This window comes from Pteropus medius, unplaced genomic scaffold (assembly GCF_902729225.1).
Source record: "Pteropus medius unplaced genomic scaffold, Ma_sr-lr_union100, whole genome shotgun sequence".
In the NCBI taxonomy this organism is placed as follows: Eukaryota; Metazoa; Chordata; class Mammalia; order Chiroptera; family Pteropodidae; genus Pteropus; species Pteropus medius.
Window position 1 is genome coordinate 18,244,149 of NW_024351073.1, and position 22,950 is coordinate 18,267,098.

Genomic DNA, 22,950 nt, shown 5'->3' on the forward strand with positions numbered 1-22,950 from the left:
TGCAGGGCAGGAGGAAGCAATTAATTCTAGTGAGTCTTTGGATGGTGGATGGTGGTTTGACATTTTATTTAAGACACTTGAGGCTTAGAAGATAGTATTTCACCTTAGATATTATAACATAACTATTTTCTTCCCAAGTTTGTGTTCTATTGTCTTATTTATTTTCTGAGAAGTCAGACTTTTCAATGAAAAATATTTTATTAACTGCTACTCTGGGCTTTGTTTTTATTATTTCAGATGTGATTGATAAGACATTTTTAGAGAAAACACTCCTACTTTTTCGGATGTGATCTTTATTTTATATTTTCCTTTAAAAACATATAAAACCTCATGAGAACGCTTTCCAAATGTTTTCTCGTAATGCAATAGGCAACATTATACTGCTGTAATAAGCATTAAGCTATGTAACTAAAGAAATGGGCCTCTTTTAAGTTGCTTTTTTGGTAATGATTTTTCAGGTTCTACATTTAAAGGTTATATTTAATTAAGTAATGCAAGAATATTGAAATATTGTATTATTTCTTTCATAATATTTCAGGGTATTGTTGCCACCATAAAGAAAAAGGAATATAATTTCTTAGACCAGCGGAAAATGGATTTCGACCAGGATTATGAAGAATTTTGCAAGCAGACTAATGACCTTCATGTAGGTTATATAATAACATTTCTGTTGACAGTCACATATTTATTTTTTCCATTCTCTGTAATGCCACTAATCATGATCCATTCAGAAGGAAGGGCATCTTCATCACGGAGGTGACCGATAGCAACCTCGGCCTGTGTTTTGTGATTTCGGATTAATAATTGAAGGCTCTTTTTCATAGATTAAAGCGTTGTAAATACAGCTTTGGATAGTGATCTGTAATCACAGACTTCTGCATGTCTTCTATCTTAGTTCTTAGAAAATTAACTTTCATCTTCTGTTGAGACGTGGTATTATTAGATATAGAAAGTTGTTTCCATTTGTTTGTTACCTTTATAGCAATGATTATGACCAGAGGTCGTTTAAGCAAATGGTCAGCAACATCTGACAGATCCTAAAGGCAGGGCTGCAGCTGGCCCTAGAAACAGCGGTCCCAAGACTGACTCAGCATCTGGACCACTTTCTTCCTTCTCCCGCACCCCCACTGCCACCTCTGCTCACTGCAGACCAGCCATCTTGACTTCTGGTCCACAGAGCAGCTTCTGAGAACATGTCACAGGACTGTCCTCAGCTCCAAATTCGTAAGGAAGAGGTCGGATTGGCCAGTTCTCATGGAGTTCCTAGCACCGGGCCTGTCACCTGTGGGGTCATGTGCTGAGAGCGGGTGGGCTGGGGTCCTCTGGGCTAGTTGGCAATATTTGTTATCAACCCAGTAGTTATCTACCATAATTAAAAGGCAGACTTCTTTTCATCCCGGTGACGTGCAAAATGGGTACCTTTCTGATTATCAAAGGAAAATGGCCGCCTGTTACCTCTTTTCCAGAATTTTTGTTTCAAAATAAATTGGTACACATACGGGAAAAAGAGCTCTGAGGCGGTTTTGGAGGGGTGGCTTCGGTGATAGAAGGAACCATAATAAAACCAGCCAATTCTACATGTCAGGTACTGTTCTAAAGCGGATACGCGCAGTACTCTCACTTTGCAGAGGAGGACACTCAGGCAGTGAGGTTAAGTGACTTGTCCAAAGTCACAGAAATAACAAGTGCTAGCCTTGGGGTTAGACCCAGGCATTCTGGTTCTAGGATTCAAGTTTTTAAACCCTTATGCTATTAGAAACATTTCAGTTGATGGGAAGATATAATACCTGTAATAATTTAGGCAAAAGACTACCTTTGGGGGCCGAGTCAGACGTCAGGACTACGGATCTCGATTTCGTCTTGTTGGAAAATGATGGACAGTGCAGATCTTGATTCTGTGCTCCATGGTCAGTGTTCGTTTGTCAAGTTTTCACCTGTTTCCCTGCAGTTTCAGTTATGTGGTGCTTCAGTAGCTCTTGGTGGAATATAGGTAGACGGTGAACACCTTGAAGGCAGGATTGTTTTCTTTCTTATTTGTGTCGCCTGGGCCTAGTGGGTGGCACCTTATATAGTTGGAGAGCAAAGAATGTTTGCTGAATTAATGTGTGAGTAATGAATTAATAAGAGCTAGGTTTATTATAATTAAACAAGCATTTACCGTACATCAATTATGTATTAGGCTGTGGCTTATGAACATAGAAATAAATCAAATACGTTTGTCCTCAGAGCTTGCAGTCAGAGGCAGACATGTGCTGTGATTGAAATATAAGCACATATATGTTAGAAGAATAATTTTCTAATATTGTACCAGGTAGTGAGGATGCAAAGATCAAAGACATAGTCCAAAGAAGTGCTAAAGGAACTTAGAGGGAGGACAGGCCAGCAAAACATTACATAGAATCTGAGAATTGCTATAACCCATCAGGCTAGATGAGAGCCTTGTTCATACTTCTGTTTGCCTGGGACCAGGCTCAGAAGGGAGGTGGTGCTTGATGCCAGAACAGTGTTAATTTTTCCAAGTAAATGGAGGGAAACGGATGGGATTGGGAGAGCTTTTCAAGATGTGCCCACATTGAATAATACTTAGAATATAATTTTATAATTGTTCTACAACCTGGGTTTTGAGTATTAGTTATAGAGATTAGTTTTCATTCTTCTTAATCTTTTTTCCCCTTAAATTCAATGCTGTTATTTTTCTTCCATGTCAAGAAAGGCCCATCTTCGGTTGGATGACTGGTTTCCTTTGACCTCTTTGTCCCTTTCTCCATCATTTTTCTCTTAACTCACTTTTTAACACTCTCTCCTTTAAACAACTCATGAATTCAGCCCTTGTCTCTGTCAAATCGAGGTGAAAATACTGACCTTTTCATGAGTCTGGGTGGAGTGAGCTGGGAGTGGGGGATGAGTCTTGGAGAAAGGACTGGAAAGGCTCAGTTACTGGCATTTTCAGGATGAAGCACTGGAGGGCGGGGTGGGCTGCATGGGTGATTTGGATCATGTCCTGATCTCCACTGTCGAAGGGGTCAGAGCGTGGAATCCTGTCCAGATTTAGAGTTCATGCTGGTTCCAACAGCTTGAACAGAAAACCGAACAGGAGCTGAGAGAGAGCCCATAACCAATAACAGGACTAGTGCAAGGATTCCGTGGCCGGATCTTGGAGACTGTCAGAATGGGTCTAAGGCTCAGGGAGAAGAGATGATTTCAAGGTCTTAGATGTTTATAGAGAGCTCAGTGCAGGCATTTGTGAAGCCATAGGGTAGAAAACCAGGGACGATCAGGTACGAGTGTCAGGGCTCAGCAAAGATTTGCTAGTGTCTGAAGTTGCAGGAGGTAGAGGAATTACAGATGTTCTAGATCTTCATATTTTATCCTTAGACATTTTTTGTAATGAACAAAATTTGAGTATTTGTTTGGGTAGGCTAACCGTACTGCTCTTTATAATTTCAGTAGAAGTAGTGAGAAGTATCAGAGGCAAGGACGTGTCCTAATAGGCTTAGCCATCCTTCAAGTTCGGGGCTTTGTCGAATGGCACAGGCCAGCCCCCAGAACAGCAGCATCTCTTCAGGTGTTGCTTCCAGCGGTGCCTCAGATATTATCCTGGATATTTCCGACTGATTGTCTTGCCAAATTGCTTCTGTAAAATCAAGCTTATCTAGGTACTAATTCTCACTGCACGTGCAACTGGCTTCCCAATTTTATTACCACATAAATGAATGATCTTTTTGGAATTATAGAGGCCTACACTTCTGTCCGGTAAATTGAGAGAGAAAAAAAAAAGATTGATTGGAACTTTACTTTGAAGCATGAAATAGAAAATAATGAAATAATTTTTCCGTCTTTTTTTTTTTTTTAAACTCAATTTAGATTTTAATGGCAATTCTTTACTAGATCTTAGAATGAACAAAGGGTAAATCATGTGCTTCATTTTTTGGTGCAGTATTTTTTGGACACAATTGTACAATGGTGTAAGATGTGTGAGGTTCTCAGGACAGTCCACAATGAAAATCATTTTGGAAAATAGATTTGAGAGCTTTATGAAATAGGCATTGCTTAAAACTTTGATATTGAGGTCATTCTTTTTAATCTTATATTCTTAGCAGTTATTTATGTACTTTTCCTGTATGGGTCTCTGGCCCTGGACTACGGAAGTGTTTCTGGAGTGTGGGTGGCTTCGCATTCTTTCTGCTGCCATCTCAGACTATCTGTTGCGTTCATTTTTTGGTTAGACCCCTGTCATCTCTTGTGTCTGAGAACTCAGACTCCTCCTGTAGGTGTGGCCCAGGCTCTGCGTTTCAGTAGCTCTAGAACAAGGGTCAGTAGGCTGCCAGTGGGCAGGATCTGGTGGTTTGTGGATTGTCTGCGGCTGCCTGTGCACAGTGTTAGGTGAGTAGCTGTAAATGAGACTTAAGTCTCTCAAAGCCGAAAATACCATCTGGCTCTTCACAGAGAAGGTGTGGGAACTCTGCTGGGGGGCCCTCTTTATCCATCCATTCCCGGCTCTAGGCAGATGGCAGTTCTTCCTGCTGCTCCCCCTAACTTGCGGACAGAATCGATTAGCCCCCCTGTGTGGTGTGGGCAGCATTGCAAGGGCCCTGGCTTTCTGCAGTGGTCTGTTGAGAGTGTTAGGGCCCCACAGCTGTGATAAAGCCCCAGTGCCTACCCCAGGCTTCCCACCTGACCAGTACACCTGGGGCCTGCCACGGTCCCAACTCCTGTGGCTGCTCTGGCTGTCATGTCTTTTTTTGTTTTGGCTTCTGGGCATTTATCTTTCTTTCAAGTTCAGGTGAGTATTAACTTTCCTGGTATAGTTTGTCCTGTGTTATATGTATTTGTAGAGAATGGGAAGCTCGTTTATCTTGTTGCTAAATAGGACTTTCCCAGTGCTAATTCATATCAGACCTTATTCTGTTTTAGAATGAATTGCAGAAGTTCATGGATGTCACATTTGAAAAGATTCAAAACACAAATCAAGCTCTAAGTATGTTAAAGAAATTTGAAAGGTAAAAATTTGGAATAATTTTCTAAGTTCTGTTTTCTAAAATTGGGGTAATATGAATAGAGTTTAGCTTATATTATTATTATTATTATTATTATTATTATTATTATTATTATTTCATATTCTAATAGAAATAAAATCCTCCCTCAACACTGGATAATGTGGTCAGTCTTTAAGTTCTTCAGAGGATTAAGACTTTCTTAGTTTTGAAGCACCTATCATAATATTACTTAACACTTAAGTAATTTGAAAAAATTCTTACCAAGTTAATAGTTTTGCCTAGATTGTAGGAATTAATGCTATTTAAAAAATCCCCTACTTTATCGAAATGTGATTGATGGATTGATACCATTTTGGTTTTCTAAATATGCCACATATCTCATTCTCTTCCATGAGCATGTGTTTTAACATAAATCTCAATAAAAGAGATCACTAGATATCTTCCCATTAATGCAAACCTTTCACTTTTCAAAAAAAAAAACCCCAGACTGAATATACCCAATCTCGGTATTGATGACAAATATCGGCGTATCCTTGAACACTATGGGGCTGACATTGATATGATCTCAAAGCTGTATACAAAGCAGAAAGGCGACCCCCCTTTGGGCCGAGACCAGCCCCCCATCGCTGGGAAGATCCTGTGGGCCCGTCAACTCTTCCACAGAATTCAGCAGCCAATGCAGCTTTTCCAGCAGCAGCCGACTGTGCTGCAGACGGCGGAAGCCAGACCTGTGATTCGAAGTTACAACAGGGTGGCCCAGGTCCTCCTGGAGTTTGAGGTTCTTTACCACAGGGCATGGCTCCAGCAGGTGAGTCTCTACGTTTATATCCTTTAAAGATCTCCACCGTCAAATCAGTGGGAAACCTTCCACGAGCATCGAAGTGTTTTATTCACTCAGAAAGTTGGTTTTCGAGGATATTTTATAAGACAGGTTTGGTTGAATGTAGGTAATCAGTCAAAGAGAGTAATATGTCCATGAAGAAAAATCATAAGCCAGGTAACAGAAACTCATTTTTATTTAATTTACAAATGCCTATGGGAGAAGATCCTCTTTATTGGTTCCTTTACCTGGTTGATTAGAATTTCTTTCTTTTTTTCCTCCATTCAGTTCCTTATTGTGTCAGTAAACACGAATATGTCTGTTAAATGGAGTCTTATATTTTCTTTGGCTATACTAGGTTAATTAAATTATATTTCATACTCTACCAATCTTTGTAGATTGGCAGGAAGTTTTTTTTTTTTTTTTTCTTCTCCTTTTCTTCTGTATTTTGCAGGATAAAATTCAGCCTCACAAGCCCTCTAAAATCACGTCTCATTTTCCTGGTTCAGATTTTGGTGTCGGAGCCAGTACAGAGATATCTCTGTAGAGCTATTCGTTGCTTTTTTGATAACCGAAGACTGAGTTTAGTAAGTTTTGTGAAACTTTTATTAGGAACAATAACTGAATAGACATGAAGGTATCAGGGAGCTACATGGCTTTTGAGAAGCCATTGCTATTTGTATATCCACTTACCTGGAGGGCGTGAGGGACTCACAACCCAAGCGTTTTGTTAAATCAACTGAACAATGTCACCGCCAGGAACTTGAAAGCCCTTTCCTGAAAGTGAACTTAGGAGAAGAGTGAGTGACCCCATCGTCTATAATTGGAGACGCTCAACTCCGTGGAAGAACATTTAAATGATCCTCATTCCTAGAAGTGGCCAACCTAGGTAGCCAGTGTATGCACTGAACTTTCTTATAGTAATGATGTTAATCTTTTCTTGTAGATTGAAGAAATTCACATTGGACTTGAGGCCTCTTTATTGGTAAAGGCTCCGAGAACAGGGGAATTGTTTGTAAACTTTGACCCTCAGATATTAACCTTATTTAGAGAAACAGAGTGCATGTCGCAGTTGGGTCTGGAAGTGTCACCATTTGCAGCTGCCCTTTTCCAGAAACGGGATGTATACAAGAAGAACTTCAGTAACATGAAGGTATAGTACTTTTAGTTTTTTCCTGGCTACCCCCAGTTTGTATTTAAAAAAATGGTGGTGTGTTACTGTCAAGGACTAGAAAGTGCCCAGGAGGACTGGAGTGGAGTAACGGAGGGAAGAGCACCATGAAATGAGGTCGAGTTGACAAGGCCAGGTCATGACAGATCTCGTAAACCAAGGATATAAGTTTGAGTGCATTGGGAAACTGTTGGAGGAATTTGATCAGAAGGAAAAGGCATGATGTCTTTTACAATGAAAATTATTGTTCCTGCTGGGTAAAGAATAGATTTTATGGGAACAAGATTGTCAATGTGAAGCCAGTTTGCAGGCTGTCGTATTGGTTCACGATGGAGATGATGGTGCTTGAACTAGAATGTCAACCAAGTAGTAGGTCAGTGAATCGAAGAATTATGTCAGCAGGCAGGTTATAAGAGAACTCAAGTATGATTCCTTTGTTTTTGGTGTGAGCAATGCAATGGAATTCCTTACAGGAGGGTTGTTATATATTACTATCTGCTTTGCGTTCTACACAACTTGCTCAATAACATGCAGTGGCCCTGAATGGAAGTTCCATTTATGGAGATGGCAAAGACTGGAACCAGTTCGTTTTTGGGAGCAGGAGGGAATCAAGTTCCCATCTTTAGTATAAGATTATTTTTAGAGATTGAAGTGGAGGTGTTATCCATGCAGGTAGATGTGTGAGTCTGGAGTTTAGTGAAGAAGTCAAAGTCAAAGGCATACTTTTGGTGTAGTTGCTATTTAAAGTTGTTCTCCTGGATGATATCTCCAAGGAAGAGAATGCAGATTAAGAAGAGTAGAGGGCCTAGCCCTAGCCCTTAGGTAGCTCCAATATTAATAGGTCTGATAGAACAGCATGACTATGCAAATAAAATTAAGGATTGGCTTTTGAGGTGGGAGGAAACCAAGCCTCAAGGAAGCCAAGGGTTAAAAAGCATCATGAGAGAGAGCCTGGTCAGCAGTGACAAATGCTTCCCAGATGAGGACAGAGATGTAGCCATGAAATTTGACAACACAGAAACCACTGTTACAATTATAGTGGTGCCCGTGATAGGAAAAGGCCAATAAGGCTGTGCATTTACATAACTTTATATTTTAAACCATTTTCATGTTTATTATTCCATTAGATCTTTTCTACAACCAAGTGAGGTAATTGGGGCAGAATACTATTATAGTATTTTATAGGTGACAAAACCGTGACTCAGAAAAGTTAAATCACTTAGCCAAGGTCTCAGAGGTAGTAAATGCAGAGAGGACCAGAACTCACACTGCAGTCTGCCGTTTACTCCTCCATGTTGTGTTAAAAAGTCAATACTGGCAGAGGACAGACATTCCTCAGATGTGGGCTCATCAAATAAGAGTCAGCATGTTGGGGTTCCCTTTTAGACTTTTCTTGCATGCTAGGAAAATCACTTAGTCAATCTAAACATTCACAAAAAATATTATTTTTATTAAGAAATAATATTTATAAGAGTATAAACTTACAAAATATAATTTTGACCGCAGAATTGTTTCAGTTATCTGTTGCATGTAACAAACAATCCCACATTGTAGTGGATGTAAAATAACCATTGTGTTGTATCTCATGATTTTGTGGGTAAAGCATTTAAGTAAGACTTGGCTAGGTGATTCTTCTGTTCCGTGTGGCCTTAACTAAGGTTATTTAGTTCAGCTGGCAGAGTTTCCACCTGGAAGATTCAAGATGGCCTCATTCTCATGTCTGGTTCTTTGGTGGGGATGGCCGGAAGCTTTGCTCAGCTGAGACCAAAGACTGGAGCATCTATGTGTGGCCTTCCAGTGTGGAGGCCTCTGGGTAGTAGAATTTCTCATATGGCAACTCAGGGTTCCAAGAGCAGGTGTTACAGTAAACAAGGAGGAAGCCATATTGCCTCTAAGACAACTTCAGCATCTCATAGCATAACTTCTGTTGTACTCTGTTGAACTCTGTAGGTCCACCTAGATTCAAGGAAAGGGGACATAGACCCCACCCCAAGAGAAAAGGAGAGTCAAAGGATGTTTTTAAAACAACCACAAGTGTAAATGACAATTAGAGCAGGTTAATTGTCATCTGGATGACATTTGTTATATCTTGGAGGTTGAAAGAATTACAAGTTCCTACTCAACATGTCATGTAGCTGGTAAGAGTGGATCTATCAGGAGATTTAGGGGAACTTCTCAGGTGTTGCAGAATTATCGTGCTGAATATTTAACAGAACTTTCAGCTTTCTACAGATATGCCAAAGTAACTAAGAGCTTGTTTTCTTCATCTGTTCTTTGGAAGGCAGTTCAAAGTAGAAAGAGATTAGCCAGCATGTACTAATAGTTACAGGTATAGATTCTGAAGCCAATTTATCTGGATTCAAACCATTATCTTTGGGCAAATTCCTTTACCCTCCGAAGCCTCAGTTTCTCATTTATAAAATGGATGAATAATCTTCCTGGGGTTAAAAAACGAAGATGGGATGCAGAAGGTTGATTGTAAGAATTGCTTCCCAAATAGATAAGTGATAGACAGTAATAAGTAAGCAGTGGGGAAAAACTTCAGGAAATGTATAAGTAGCTGCTAATAGAACCATCAAATTTAGGCTTTTCAAAAGTGGCTTTCATGGAAATTGAAAGGATGTAAAGAAATTGTGGAAGAAAGGATTATATGAAGAAAGGATTATGTGGCCCATTTAGGAAACGTTGGGTTTAAAGAAATTTACAAAGTCCATCGGTCTTCTTGTTTGCTTCTTTCACATTTCTCAGTATCGTTAATGTTAATTAACTATTCAAAAGGAGGGATCTGATGTACAGTGTTTTCCAAACTCATCCATTGAGACAATTTTTCTTATGGAATCCCTGAGAACGTTGATTTAATGAAAAAGTAATACCACCGTGCACATTACAAATATGAGGTTAAAAACAATTGTATTTAAGAGGTACATTAAAGTAACTTTCTTATAATTAATTATTATCCATATTAACATTACTAGAAAAGGCAGGCTGGAAGTACTATCACTTTTATTTAAAAATGGTAACATATGAGCAAAATACTGACACAATTTAACATTACACAACAGGTAAATTTCAGTGGAGGACCAGAGTCCAGGAGTTTCTGATTGCAAATACGCCTTCTGATGACAAATAATTAATTAGATATCTGTAATTGATCATCTCCTGTGTGTCAGGTACTGTTTTGACACTGAACAAAGCAGACAAAATTCTTGTCCCTATAGAACTTATGTTCTAGTTGGACAAGACAGAAAACAAGCAATGAACATTATACGTAGATACATTATTAAAGAGTCTATTAGAAAGCGATAGGTAGTATGGAAAAAATAGGGCAAAGAGGACAGAGTGAGTAGGTGGTTATTGGTGAGGATTTACAGTCTTAAGTAGGTAGTCAGTATTGGCCTAATTGAGAAGGTGGCATTCAAGTAATTATTTGGAGGAGATCAAAAGGCCTCAAAGGGAAGGACAGGAGCAGGTAAGAGACGGAAGGAGTGATTAGAGATGGAACTGGAGAAGAAATGGAGTCTGGACTGGGTAGATCTTCGCAGACCAGCATAAGAACTTGTAGCCCTGAATGAGACGGGAAACCAAGTGGCCAGGTGAGCAGAGGAGTGACGTGATACATTTAGAAAGGATTACTCTTTCTGCTTCATTGAGCGTAAACTATAGTGAGCGTGAGAGGGAGAGAGGAGACAATGGTAGATTATTACGATAATTTAGGAGAGGCTCAATGATGGTGGTGGCAGTGGGTATGCTAAGCAAGCCCGAAATAGGGTCTTTTTTGAATATGGAACAAATAAGATATCCTGATGGATCGCGTGCAGATGAGAGAGAGGCGTCGAGGATGACTCTGAGTTTTGGCTTGACAGCTGGATGGATGGTCGCCATCATTTGGGATCGAAAATGCTGTGAGCAGAGAAGGTTTTGGGGAAGAACAAACTTTTAGTTTTGGACATGTTAAGTTTAAAATGTCTGCTATATTTTCAAGTGGAGGTATCGAGTAGACTCTTGCCATATAAGAATCTGGACTTCAGGAGTAAGATCTGGGCTGGAGATGTAAGTTTGGTTGTCTTTCGCATGTGGGTGACACTTGAAGCCATAGCACTTTACGTCAACACTGGTTCGACTCCTTGTCTGTTTTGGGTCTTGCATCAGAACTTGGCCTACAGTTCCACTGAGGCAAACCTCTGGTGACTCTGACATTTTGGGTGGTGAGTATGGTCTACAGGAAGTGCCCAGAGGCATAGGAAGCATGTAGTACCAGCGTACAAGTTGAATGAATGAGCTTAGCACAGCCTAAGGCACTGGTTACATCACTTCACCTGGTTTGGAAAAGTTACCTGACTTCAGAGTTTTTCTTCCTTTTTGGGATGAGAAACTCTTAAATCCCTTTTCTTGCCTCCTCAGTTGAATTTCATCAGATTAGGAATTTGTATTTACGGAGAGATATTTTTGTCTTCTGTCTTATCTTTGTTTTGTTTTGGCCACTCTACCTGCCGGGCTGTTATTGAGCCCTACAGCTGGACCCTAAATAAAAATCATCTTTTTTCATAAAAAGTGAGATATTAATAAATATTCAAAGTGAGAAATTAATTGGTTACTAAACCCCCATTTCGCTGCAGATGATGCTGGCTGAGTATCAGAGAGTGAAGTCAAAAATGCCGCCTGTCGTCGAGCCGCTAATGGGGCCTCACCTGGCGACAGTGGAGGCAGCTCTGCAGCCTGGCCTGGCCGCGCTCACCTGGACGTCACTTAACATTGAGACATACTTGGATCATGCTTTCGCAAAGATCAGTAAGTCTGTCTAAATGACTATTATTTTTCAGTTTGAGAGGCTGAGGTCTTAGCGTCTACTGTCTCATTTCTTCGAGATTGTGATGTAAATAGTGAAATGAGGAGTGCTTTTCTTAAACTGTTCCCTAAAGAATATCACCAAAATATATGAATTCATTCATTTCCTGGAAAGTATATCTGTTCACTATTTAATTTTAACCCCAGAGATACACTACATTTTAAAATGATATTTATTGTTGGACATTAGGATTGAAAGGATCTTTAGAGTTATTCGGCCTTTTAGACTAACAGGTGAGTGTGTTTTGAGAACTCAGTTTGTAATATATGGAGATATGGACAGTAAAGTGCTGAACAACAGAATATATGGGAAAAGTTTCTGCAAACATTTTTTCTTAATGAGGGATATAGTACACTTTAGAATATGTGTAACGTAGTTTATTCCTTAAAGTACGATTTTCCAGAATGAGTACAGGTATGTGGCAAAGAGGTAAGTCTGGGAAATTACGGTGAAATAGTCGGGCAGGTTCCTTTCCTAGAGGACTTCGCAGAGACTTTAATATGCCATTGTCCAGTGGGTCTCTAAAAGCGGGCTCTCGTAGGTGGCATTTCCCAGAATTCCTTGTCTGCCTTCTAGGAGAACACGTTAACATCTTGTAGACCTTCCGTGATGGGCGGTGGGACACAGTTTGGAACATGGTATGGGGGGGTCCTCCTCACCACCCGGCGTCCTTTACTTCTCTTTGTGGCCCAATTCTCCCCATATTTTATAGCCCGGAGTAAGTCTCGCCTCCAGAAGCTTCCTTAGACTCTTCTATCATATGGGACCACTTCTTCCTGTGGCCTCCTGTTGTTTTACAGTTGGGACCAGGGACTATACATTGGTTTCTTCTAATGGTTTGGCACGGTTCCATCTCTCTTCCCAAACTGACAGCAAAGGGTGTGAAAGTCAGGCTGTTTCTTATATTTTTGTATTACTCTCAGGTGCATACCAGACACCCATACACTCATGGACCATAATTGCAATAGTTGGATGTAGTTAGTCTCTTTTTGATTCTTTACCTCCCTAACGCCTTTCTAATTCTTCGATCCCATCATCTTGAAGGTCACTTTTTCCTGGGCATCCCTTCTAGATACCTCTCATGATGGCTCCTTTTATATTTATCCTCCCTCCCTCCCTCTCTCATATGTGACTGCCGAAGCAGTACCTAAGCTATTCATGGCCTGAATTGTCAAGAGCTTGTCTTATTAGTAGATTTTCACTGTACCTTCCAAATGATTTAGAGCTCAGAAGGGTCCAGCCATCCATTTTGCTAGATGCTGTTTACTCAGGAGTATTTGAGAGGCACTGGGTTGGTGGGGAGGGGGTGGGAATCAGTGGTTGAGCCCTCCCACCCTCTTTGTTTGGCTTCGTAAGCTGGGGACTAGATTCCGAGACAAATGATAAAGGGGTCTTCGGATATGATTGAGAAGTGCTTAGGCTCATTACAGTTTGAAGGTTGAATAATGTAAAATGAATGATCAGACAATCCCTGCATTATAGGATTGGAGAAGATTATAAAAATAATCTTAAATCAGACCTTCAATTTAAAATTGGAAAACTATAACCCAGAGATGCGAAGTGGCTTCTAATGTTAATAGATGTGCACAGTATAGAATCCAGTTTATTTGCCTTTAAACAAATATCTTTTCCAAAATACATCTCCCCGGGAACGAACACAAGAGGAAATTGGCTAAAATTCTAGAAGGAGGCATTTATAAAATGTATAAAGACTTCATAATAAGAGTTATCACAACCGCATTGGAACAGGCTGCCAAAATAGAAGTTCGTGATGATCTCCCTAGAGAATATTAGGATTAGGGTATTAACAGTTTGGATGTTTTATTACAGTTTCCTGGAGACAAGGAGCTAGTTTTTAAAGAAACTCTTCTTCGTTCTCTGATTCCATTTTCTTTCTGTAATTTAAATTAAGGAACAGAGGTCGAATGTGTGCAGATTTACAGAAGCCTCCTGGGCCCAGTGTTCCGGTGTGAGTCGGGTTAAAGGAAGGATGAAGGAGAGAACCAAGTGTGGAACTCCGATACGGAGCGACTTCATCCTGATTTTACTACTGCCGTTTATCCAGCGCTGATATATTTTTTTTAAAAGCAGAATGCTTAATCTCTTTTATTCGCATTTATTTTTTCCCAAAGGGGACCTGGAATTGCTGCTTGACAAGGTCAGTGATTTGATAGAGTTCCGCATTGATGCCATCTTAGAAGAAATGAGCAGCACGCCTCTCTGTCACCTTCCCCAGGAGGACCCACTCACCTGCGAAGAGTTTCTCCAGACGACAAAGGTCGTTAGAATATTAATGTTTTCCGTCAACGTTTATTTTTTCTAATTCATTTCTCTATAAAAGGCACTCCTCGAAGCATAAATTACATTTTTTTCTCTACCTGCGATTTGTCTTTATAGACGTGATTTAAATGCGGAGCCTTCTGACAATAGTTTAAAAATGAAGAGGAATGTGTTTGGGGTCACTTAGACATGAGGGAGAGATCATTTCCTTTCAGATCAATAGGAGGGAAATTACTGTGGAAAACAATTCTCATTTTTTCAATTTTTTTGCAGAATAGAACTATTTTGCTGAAAAGCTTCTAGTAAGCTAGGGTTAATTAATAAAGCAGTTGTTTTAATCAGCTTCTGGATAGAATTTCTTCTTTAAACTTTTTCATGGAGCAACTTTTCCCAAACTGGTGTTCCGTGGCACACGGTTCTGGGGCCCATTATTTAACCCATTATTTCTTAAACTTGCTTGCAAAGAGGGCACTTTCTTCCCTGTGCCAGGATTAAGATCCTGGGAGCAGTGATCCAGGAAGTGCCCCCTTGCGGAATGTCACTTTAGTATTATGGACAGTGTTCCCGATGGCATCCTGATTGTAAGAACTCATCAGTGATGATTTTAATATGGCATGTCTGGAGTCCCCAAGACCATCCCCACCAGAAGGACTCATGGAACTCAGTTGCACTCAAGACTAAGACTTATCACCGTGACGTAGTCAGGGTACATTCCGGCCGTGAGGGAGAAGACAGGTGGGGCTCAGAATGCATGTGCTGGCTCCCTTATGGCTTCTCTCTCTCACGAGGGTCACACAGAGCTCACTGTGTCCCCAGCAACAAAAACGCAGCAACATGTTTGCAAGGTTTCTGCCCAGGGAAACCCATCAGAGACTCAAGTCCCAAGGTTTTTTTGGGGGGTCTGGTCACATAGGCACCTCTGCCTCGCATGGACCCAAATGGTAGAATCCCAGAAAGAAAGCAGGTGTTCAGCACAAACCACACACACCGTGTGCACGAACAGTCTAGAACTGCGAGCCGCTCCCGTTGGCTAGGCAACTGTGTCTGGTATGTTGCCTCTTAATAACTGTGGTCCCTGCTGATGGACCTTAATTTACTTGCTAGTTCCTTGTTACTGGGCATGTAGATGGCTTCTAAAGTTTTGCCATTTTGCCAAGAGCCATGATGAATATATTTATATGTGCCATGCCTTTTTACCCTTTAAAATGATTTTCTCCTCTTTGATGATTATTGTATCAAAGGATGTGGCTTCATTGAATGGCTCTTAATATTTGTACCCAAATTGCTTTTCCAAAGGATGGTATCAACTTACAACGCCACCAGCAATATGATAGTACCAATTTTACTATCTTCCAACAAACACTTTTATTATAAGTCTGATGAAATTTTTCTTATAATAAATTATGTCATGATATATTTATTATAAATAAAATATAACAATGCATTATAATAAATTATAAAAATTAACAATATCATAATTATGCATTTTAGTTTAAGATGCAAAATCATATAGAGCCTAATTTGCATTTTCAATACCAAGATAAATAACTACCAATATAAATAAATGATTTCCTTTGAATTTGTTTAATTTTTATAATTCATTTACTCTTTCAATAATTTTTGTAGTGTTTCTGTGTAAACCACTGCTGGAGATACGGTAGTGAACAAGACATATAAAATCCTTTTCATCATGGAGCCCACTTACAAGTTGAGGACACAGAAAAGTAAACAAAAAAGCCAGTAAACAACATGTCAGGCAGTGATAAGTTCAATGGAGAAAAATCGAGAAGACGATGGAGAAAAGGAGTACCTGATAGAGCCGTGATTTTCTGTCAGTGGTCAGGGATGACTTCTGTGATTACACAGGACGTGAATGCACAAACCATGTCCTATCTCTGGGGAAGAGCCTTCTAAGCAGAGGGGACAACAAGTGCAAAGGTCCCGAGGCAGAAGCCTGTTGTTATGGTAGCTGGAGGAAGATGTCGAGTCGAAGTTCATTGAGCATGTGCATATGCTGGGGGTGAAAATCAAGTAGAGAAGGAGAAAGGGCATGGTTGGTAAGCCTGGTCTCTGGGGAAGCAGTGAGTCTGTGATTTAGAACTCAGGCTGTGTGATTATTCTCCAACAGAAGGAGAAACATCGCGTTCACTGAAAAAAGGAGGAATAGGGGTTAATGATAGAGGCTGGGTTTGTCTTCTGGGTGAAGGCATGGGGCTAGGGCATTGGGTGAGTCCCCAGGTCACAGCCTTCATTTGCTCTGTGCTGTAGAAGGGAAGGTCATTAGCTGAGTATGATGGGGAAGGATGCTCTAAAAATTTGAGGACACAGCTCTTACGGAGCCTGGTAGGGGAACGTGACTGGAGCCGTGTCCAATGATTCCTAGATGACATTAGGGACCCGACTGAGTTTGGGGACCAGGAATTTCCAGTGCTGAGATTGCCATGACCTGTGTGTGTAAGGGGAGAGGGTAGATCACCTGGTTCATTTGAGTTGGGCTTCTCCTGGGTCGGACAGTGGGAAGCTGAGGGAGTGCTGGAATAAAAGATATTGGTAAAGGAATGGTCGATGTAAGAATCATGTCATTACGAGGGAGTGTATAGAGGATTTAAGATGCAGGCTTAAAAAATATTAGCGATCTCTCAGAGAACAAGGAACTAGTTTATATGGAATGAGATAAATGAGTTTGGCAAACACAAGTCTTGTGGTTATATGTGATTTGCTGACCAATAATAATAAGCATTTCTTGAGTGCTTACTTGTGCTAGGCGCTGTTCTTACTATTTTATATACATTGTCTTCCCGAATTCTCCCAACAACCTAAAGTGGTTTCTACCACAATCATCATTTTACAGATGGGAGAATCAAGGCCCAGAAGAATTTCCCAGAATCATGCAGAGCTAGGATTTGAACCCAGGTAGTTTGTGCCACAGTCTACACTTGCCACCAGATGGTGCTAACTTGATGCCATCCCTTACCCAGTCCGAGTCCCACCTCTTTTTTTTGTAAATCTGTCTCTTAACTGTCTCTGGACTAGGGATGGAGATTGGTAGTTGGGTGAAGTTCTGAGTTGGGAGCAAAGTTGTTATTTTATACTTCATTTGATGCTAAAGAAGTTTAATAGTGAGTTTCAAGACACATCAGAATGTTCCTATGTTAATGGCATCAAAATGCCATGTGCCATGCAGGAGTGAAGTAGAGGTGAAGGTCATGGGTGATGAGAAGGTAAATAAACCGTGAAGCAGATGTTTGGAGTGGATGGTCCACTCCAAAGTCTCAAGATGAATAATGGTGGGACTTGGAGCTGGAGGCGATGACCTACTGTCAAGTCTGTTGCTTCTTGGGCTGATTTTCCAACAAAGTAGTAAATCCCTGTCTACGTCATCCATGTCTGTGTGTCTGTCCATCTGTGCATCTGTTTGTCTATGAGTCTGTCTGCGTGTCTGTATTTGTGTGTGTGTCTGTCTGTCTATCTATCATCTATATATCTATCCATCCATCCATCCATCCATCATCATCCATCCATATTATTCATCTTCATCTATCTATCTATCTCTATCCATCCATCCATCATCCATCCATCCATCCATCCATCCATCATCTATTATCTATCTATCTATCTATCTATCTATCTATCTATCTATCTATCTATCTATCTATCTATCTATCTTCCTAAAGAATTCATCACAGTGTCTCAATCGTATTAGTTTATCTTTGTTAAATCCCATTCTTGAGAAATGCGTAATCTAGATGGAGGGGAGGGGAATATCTAAAATTAATTCTGGTTGATCGTGGCTTGTTGGCAAAGGTGAGGAAGGCTGCCTGGAGCAGATTTGCGTAAAATGAAGGAAACTCCATAAGAGGCTGCTGATGGCTTTTGGAGTTATTTCTTCCACTGCCGGAGAAGTAAGTGTAATTTTGGTCCATCCATGCTTCTCCAGTTGCCTCCCTTGTCTTTAATGCATTTTTTTACAGGATGCCTGGCCTGGGTTAGCGTGAGGGGCGTGGCCAGGCATCCCTGGAGGCCAGAATCTCATCTGGAGGCTGAACCTGCAGCATAACTACCATTACTGATGTGCTTTCAAGAGCTAGATAAACAAATGTGATGCTGTGCAATTTTTTTTTTTGACAGGACCTTTGTGTAAATGGTGCTCAGACCCTACACTTTAAAAGCTCATTAGTAGAGGAAGCAGTCAATGAGCTAATAGATGTGTTGCTGGATGTGGAAGTTCCATCTAAAGACGAAAGTGAAAAAGTATCCGATGTGAATAGTGCTGATTCAAAAAACAAAGGTTCAGGTAATAGATGGCTTAATGGAAGGGTTCTGTTTTTCTAGGACATTACTAAACACTAAAATTTAATTTTCTACCTAGTAATTAATTTCACACTTTTATAAACACTCTCCCAATTTAATAAGGACATTTATAGATCTGAAATTATGATTTTGAGCCTATTGTAATGACTCTATGTCATTAATTCCATTATTTTTTGTTAAACTCTACAAACATACTTTGCATTGGCCTTTGTTAGCTGTCTTTCCATTTCGGTATGAGTGTGTGGTTTCACCACCAGAGCAGGATGGATTATGGGTTGGAATTCCGGTTGGAGTATATCCACACCTGAACAAAGGTTTTGTGGGAGAGATGAGGACACTGAGAGGCAGAGAAGGGAGGCTGTTCCCCGAAGGATTTTTGGCCATTGGTGGAAGAGAGAGCACCAGGCCAAGCCTCGTTTTTCAGCGATAGCTCTGGCCTCTCCCCTGCTTCCTCACGCTGAGGAGGAGAAGCCACCATCAGTCCACTTTCCTCTTCCTATCCTTTGATGACCTCACTTTCTAAGGCATGTGACATTTAAGCGTTATCAAATGTGCATATAATTTAGCTTAATTTCCTTCTCTTTAATTGTACTATATGGTCTCTCTCTCTCTCTCTCTCCCTCTCTCTCTCTCTCTCATATCTCTATCTCAATCTCTCTCATCTTATAACAGCAAAAAGAGAAGAAGGCCATTCAGACACCTTGACATCTTCCCTTAATGCCGGTGCAGGCCTCCTTCCTTTGACGACAATCACGAGAAAGAAGAAAGAGACTGAGGTGTTAGAGGAGGAGGCCCACGAGTTGCTGTCTCATTTCAATCACCAGAACATGGACGCTCTTCTGAAAGTCACCAGGAATACACTGGAGGCCATCCGCAAGCGCATTCACGCCTCTAGCTCCATTAACTTCCGGGGTAATATTCCCACAGAGTTTGCCTGCTGGCTGGCCTGGCATACTTGGCTGGGGTGGGATGAGGTGGGGTGTGTGTGTGTGTGTGTGTGTGTGTGTGCGCACGCGCATGCGTGTGTTCCTGTTAGGTTTAAATAATTAAAACACCCACCATTTATTGAGTGCTTCTTTGTAAGTTTATACACTGAACTTCGATTCCCCCAATATTTCTATAAAGTAGATACTATCATACTCTTACTTTGAAACTGGGAAAACCAGAGCACAGGGAGGCTAAGTAATTTGCTGAAGGTTGCCTAGCTTTCGATACTAAAAACACATAATAGTCGGCATCAATTTTAATCTTTTTGTAACACGGTGAAAATGTGTAAGATGCATTAGTGAAAGAAAAAAATACGTGCTTTAAAAAGAAGATATATGGAAAGAAAATTTCATTGTTAAATTATTAGGTGATTAGCCAGGTTTAGAAAGTGAGAGAGAGCTTATTAATGCCATGCTCTTCAAAGCAGAAAATTTTTACTAATTTTGTGTCAATTTAGTCCTTTCCGGCTGGTTTCCTCATTTTCAATACAATCATCTCTTCCTCAGCACAATTCAGAAACAGGTGTTGCATTTCCCAGATGGACCACAAAAATCCATCAAATCTATACAAGTTCTGAAATTAAATTTTAAATTAAAAATAGTAAAAAAGTAACAGTAATTAAAAATGGAAAAATAATAGGATAATAAAAACTTTAATTTATTTTGAATATTGGCATTTAAGAGAAAGTGTCTCTAATATTTAACTAAAAGTCGATAAATAAAAGTGGAAACACAAAGAAGTTTTGGATTGGTGGCATGGTTCATTAAGTTTTATTTCATTTCAGAATGCAGGATAGTCCTTTTCTTTGACATAGGGATATTATTAGAACTTATCAAATTTTGGTTGATATGCTGAATACTAAATCACATTTCTTTCCCAACTTTGTATAGTATGGATATTTTCAACTATATTTATAAAGTCACACACATATTCATATTTCTATACCTATTTCTATACCTATATCCAACTTTAAAAGCCTCTGGGATATAAATGGTGAGTTACACTTTATTTCTTCTCCACTTTTTAATTGTTCTGTGTTCAGATTATATACACTGTGGTAGGAAAGACATATATTTTATTTGAAATTCCAAACTCATTATTTGTTTTGACTTTGGCACGTTTTGATGGCTTCTCTTAATTCCCTGCTTATTTATTCTACATTTGACTAATTCATTGGCATCCTGTTACTTGGAGAGTACCATTTCAATATTTTAGGTAAGAGTTTGCGTAATTAAGCCTGATTGCACACAGTGGGTACTCTTCACGGAGGGTGTACGGACATATTGTCATCAACAGAAAACGGTTTGGGTTCCATTGAGCTTCTCTGTTCCATGGAGCAAAACTAGATCCTCCAGTAGTTTTCCTTCATTCATTTCTTCACTCAACAAATGTTTGTCTGATTATATACCTATTATATATTGTTCTAGGTGCTTTAACTTTTCTGGTTAATAATGAAATAAGTCCTGTTTTAAATGAAAATGAATGCATCTACCCCAGACAGCAACAGTGCATCTCAGATGAAGTCGAAGAGTCGGCCCCTTTTCCGGGCAGGCATTACTCTGGCCATCCCCAACATCACCATGGTCCCTGCCCTGGAGGACACACAGCAGACGCTGAACAAAGCCGTGGAGTGCGTCGTCAGCGTCACCAAGGGGGTTGGACAGTGGAGCGGTGAGCTGTTGTCCAAGGTGAGTGCAGGATGAAGAAATTATTTCATAGGGAGGCTGCTGCTTTTACGAAGGGGACTGAGCTGAAAAATATCCTTTTATATTATAGAAAAAGGTTCACGAAAGGAAAATGGCTGCTTTGCAGAATAACGAAGACAGTGATTCTGATGCTGAAATGAGATTTAATGAACCTCCAGGTAAATGTTCTTTTAGTGCTTTTTAACTTGTCACTGTAAACTAGCGTTTACTGAGCTAATATGTTTTTATGTCTCTTGGATATATACCCAAGAGTGGAAATGCTGAGTTGTAGGATGTCTTTATGTTTTAATATTTTGAGGAAATGCCAAACCTTTTCAAAGCACTCGTAATATTTTACTGTCTTGCCAGCAATAGGTGAGGGCTCTTCTTTTTTCCTACATCCTCATTGACAATTCTTATTGTCTGCCTTTTGATTATAGCTATTCTCATGGGTGTGAAGTAGTATCTCATTGTGATTTTGATTTGCATTTCTTTAATGATTAATGATATTGTGTATTTTTTTTTTCATATGTTTTTTGGTGATTTGTATATCTTGTTTGGAGAAATGTCTATTCTAATTCTTTGTGCCTGTTTTTAAAAAATGGTTGTCTTTTATTGTTGAGTGATAAAAGTCATTTGTGTATTCTGAATATAAATCTCTTATCAGATATATAACCTGTATGTAAATATTTTCTCATATTCTGTGGATTGTCTTTTATAAATATATTCAAATATGTTCACTTTCTTAATGGTATCTTTTAGAGTCTAAAAGTTTTAATTTTATATCCAATTTAGCTAACTTTTTTTTTTTTGGTGCTTTTGATTTTATATCTAGGAAACCATTACTTTGATTAAAGTCATGAAAATTTACTTCTGTGTTTTGTTTAAATGTTGTATAGTTTAAGCACTTATATTTAGGTCTGGGATCCATTTTGAGTGAAGTAGGGTTTTAAATTCATTCTTTTGCATGTGCATATTCAGGTGTCCCAGCATCATTTGTTGAAAACTATTTTTTATTGTTTGACTTTTCTTGGCACCCTTGTTGAAAATCTTTTAACCATAAATGTAAATGTAAGCGTTTATTTCTGGATTCTTGATTTTATTCCATTGACCTACCATTCCAGTACCACACTATCTTAATTATTATAGCTTTGTAGTAAGTTTTGAAGACAGTAAGTGGGAGTCTTCCAACATTTTTCTTCTTTTTCACGATCGTTTTTGACTATTCTGGATCCTTTGTATTTCCATATGAATTTTAGAATCAGCTTGTTAATTTCTACAAAAAAGGCAGTTATGATTTTTCTAGGAATTGTGCTAAATATCCGTCAGTCTGAAGAGTATTAAAATGAAATTTAAATGGATTGGAGTGATGCAAAGTATGTTCTCTGACCATAGTGGACTTAAATTAGAAATCAGTAACAGAAGGAGATTTGGGAAATTCACAAATATGTAAAAATTAAAACACGCTCCCATGTAATCATTGAGTCCGAGAAGAAATCACAAAGGAAATTAGGAAACATTTTAGGGATAAATGCAAAGGAAACCACAAAATGCCAAAATGTATGGAATGCCACTAAAACAGTGCTGAAAGGGAAATTTATAGCCTTAAAGACATGTTTTCAGAAAGAAGACATATCTCAAAAAAATAACATAGCTTTTTATCTTAAGAAACTTATCCCTGAGTTCCCTGATCCTTTGTTCTGCCATCTCAAATCTGTCGTTGAGCCCTTCGTGATTTTCGTTTAATTTGTTGTTCTTTTCATCCAGAAATTGCATTTGCTTCTCTCTTAAATTTCTGTCTCATTATCGATCTTCTCTATTTAGTGTGTCACGATCCTGATATTTTCCTTTAA

The 22,950-nt window shown here is 39.5% G+C and overlaps 1 protein-coding gene across 3 annotated transcripts in view; it reads left to right on the forward strand.

Moving 5' to 3' along the window:
- The window catches only part of DNAH5 (dynein axonemal heavy chain 5), a 226,859-nt gene that overhangs the window by 61,730 nt on the left and 142,179 nt on the right, over window positions 1-22,950 (forward strand). For 2 of the 3 annotated variants that reach the window (XM_039842769.1, XM_039842767.1), the window contains exons 12-21: window positions 539-646; window positions 4,915-5,000; window positions 5,484-5,805; window positions 6,764-6,970; window positions 11,605-11,776; window positions 13,967-14,112; window positions 18,243-18,408; window positions 19,098-19,337; window positions 20,910-21,100; window positions 21,189-21,276. In XM_039842769.1, the coding sequence (XP_039698703.1) occupies window positions 539-646; window positions 4,915-5,000; window positions 5,484-5,805; window positions 6,764-6,970; window positions 11,605-11,776; window positions 13,967-14,112; window positions 18,243-18,408; window positions 19,098-19,337; window positions 20,910-21,100; window positions 21,189-21,276 (1,726 nt within the window). The remainder of the gene's footprint in view (window positions 1-538; window positions 647-4,914; window positions 5,001-5,483; window positions 5,806-6,763; window positions 6,971-11,604; window positions 11,777-13,966; window positions 14,113-18,242; window positions 18,409-19,097; window positions 19,338-20,909; window positions 21,101-21,188; window positions 21,277-22,950) is intronic. The other variant, XM_039842768.1, reaches the window with a different exon arrangement.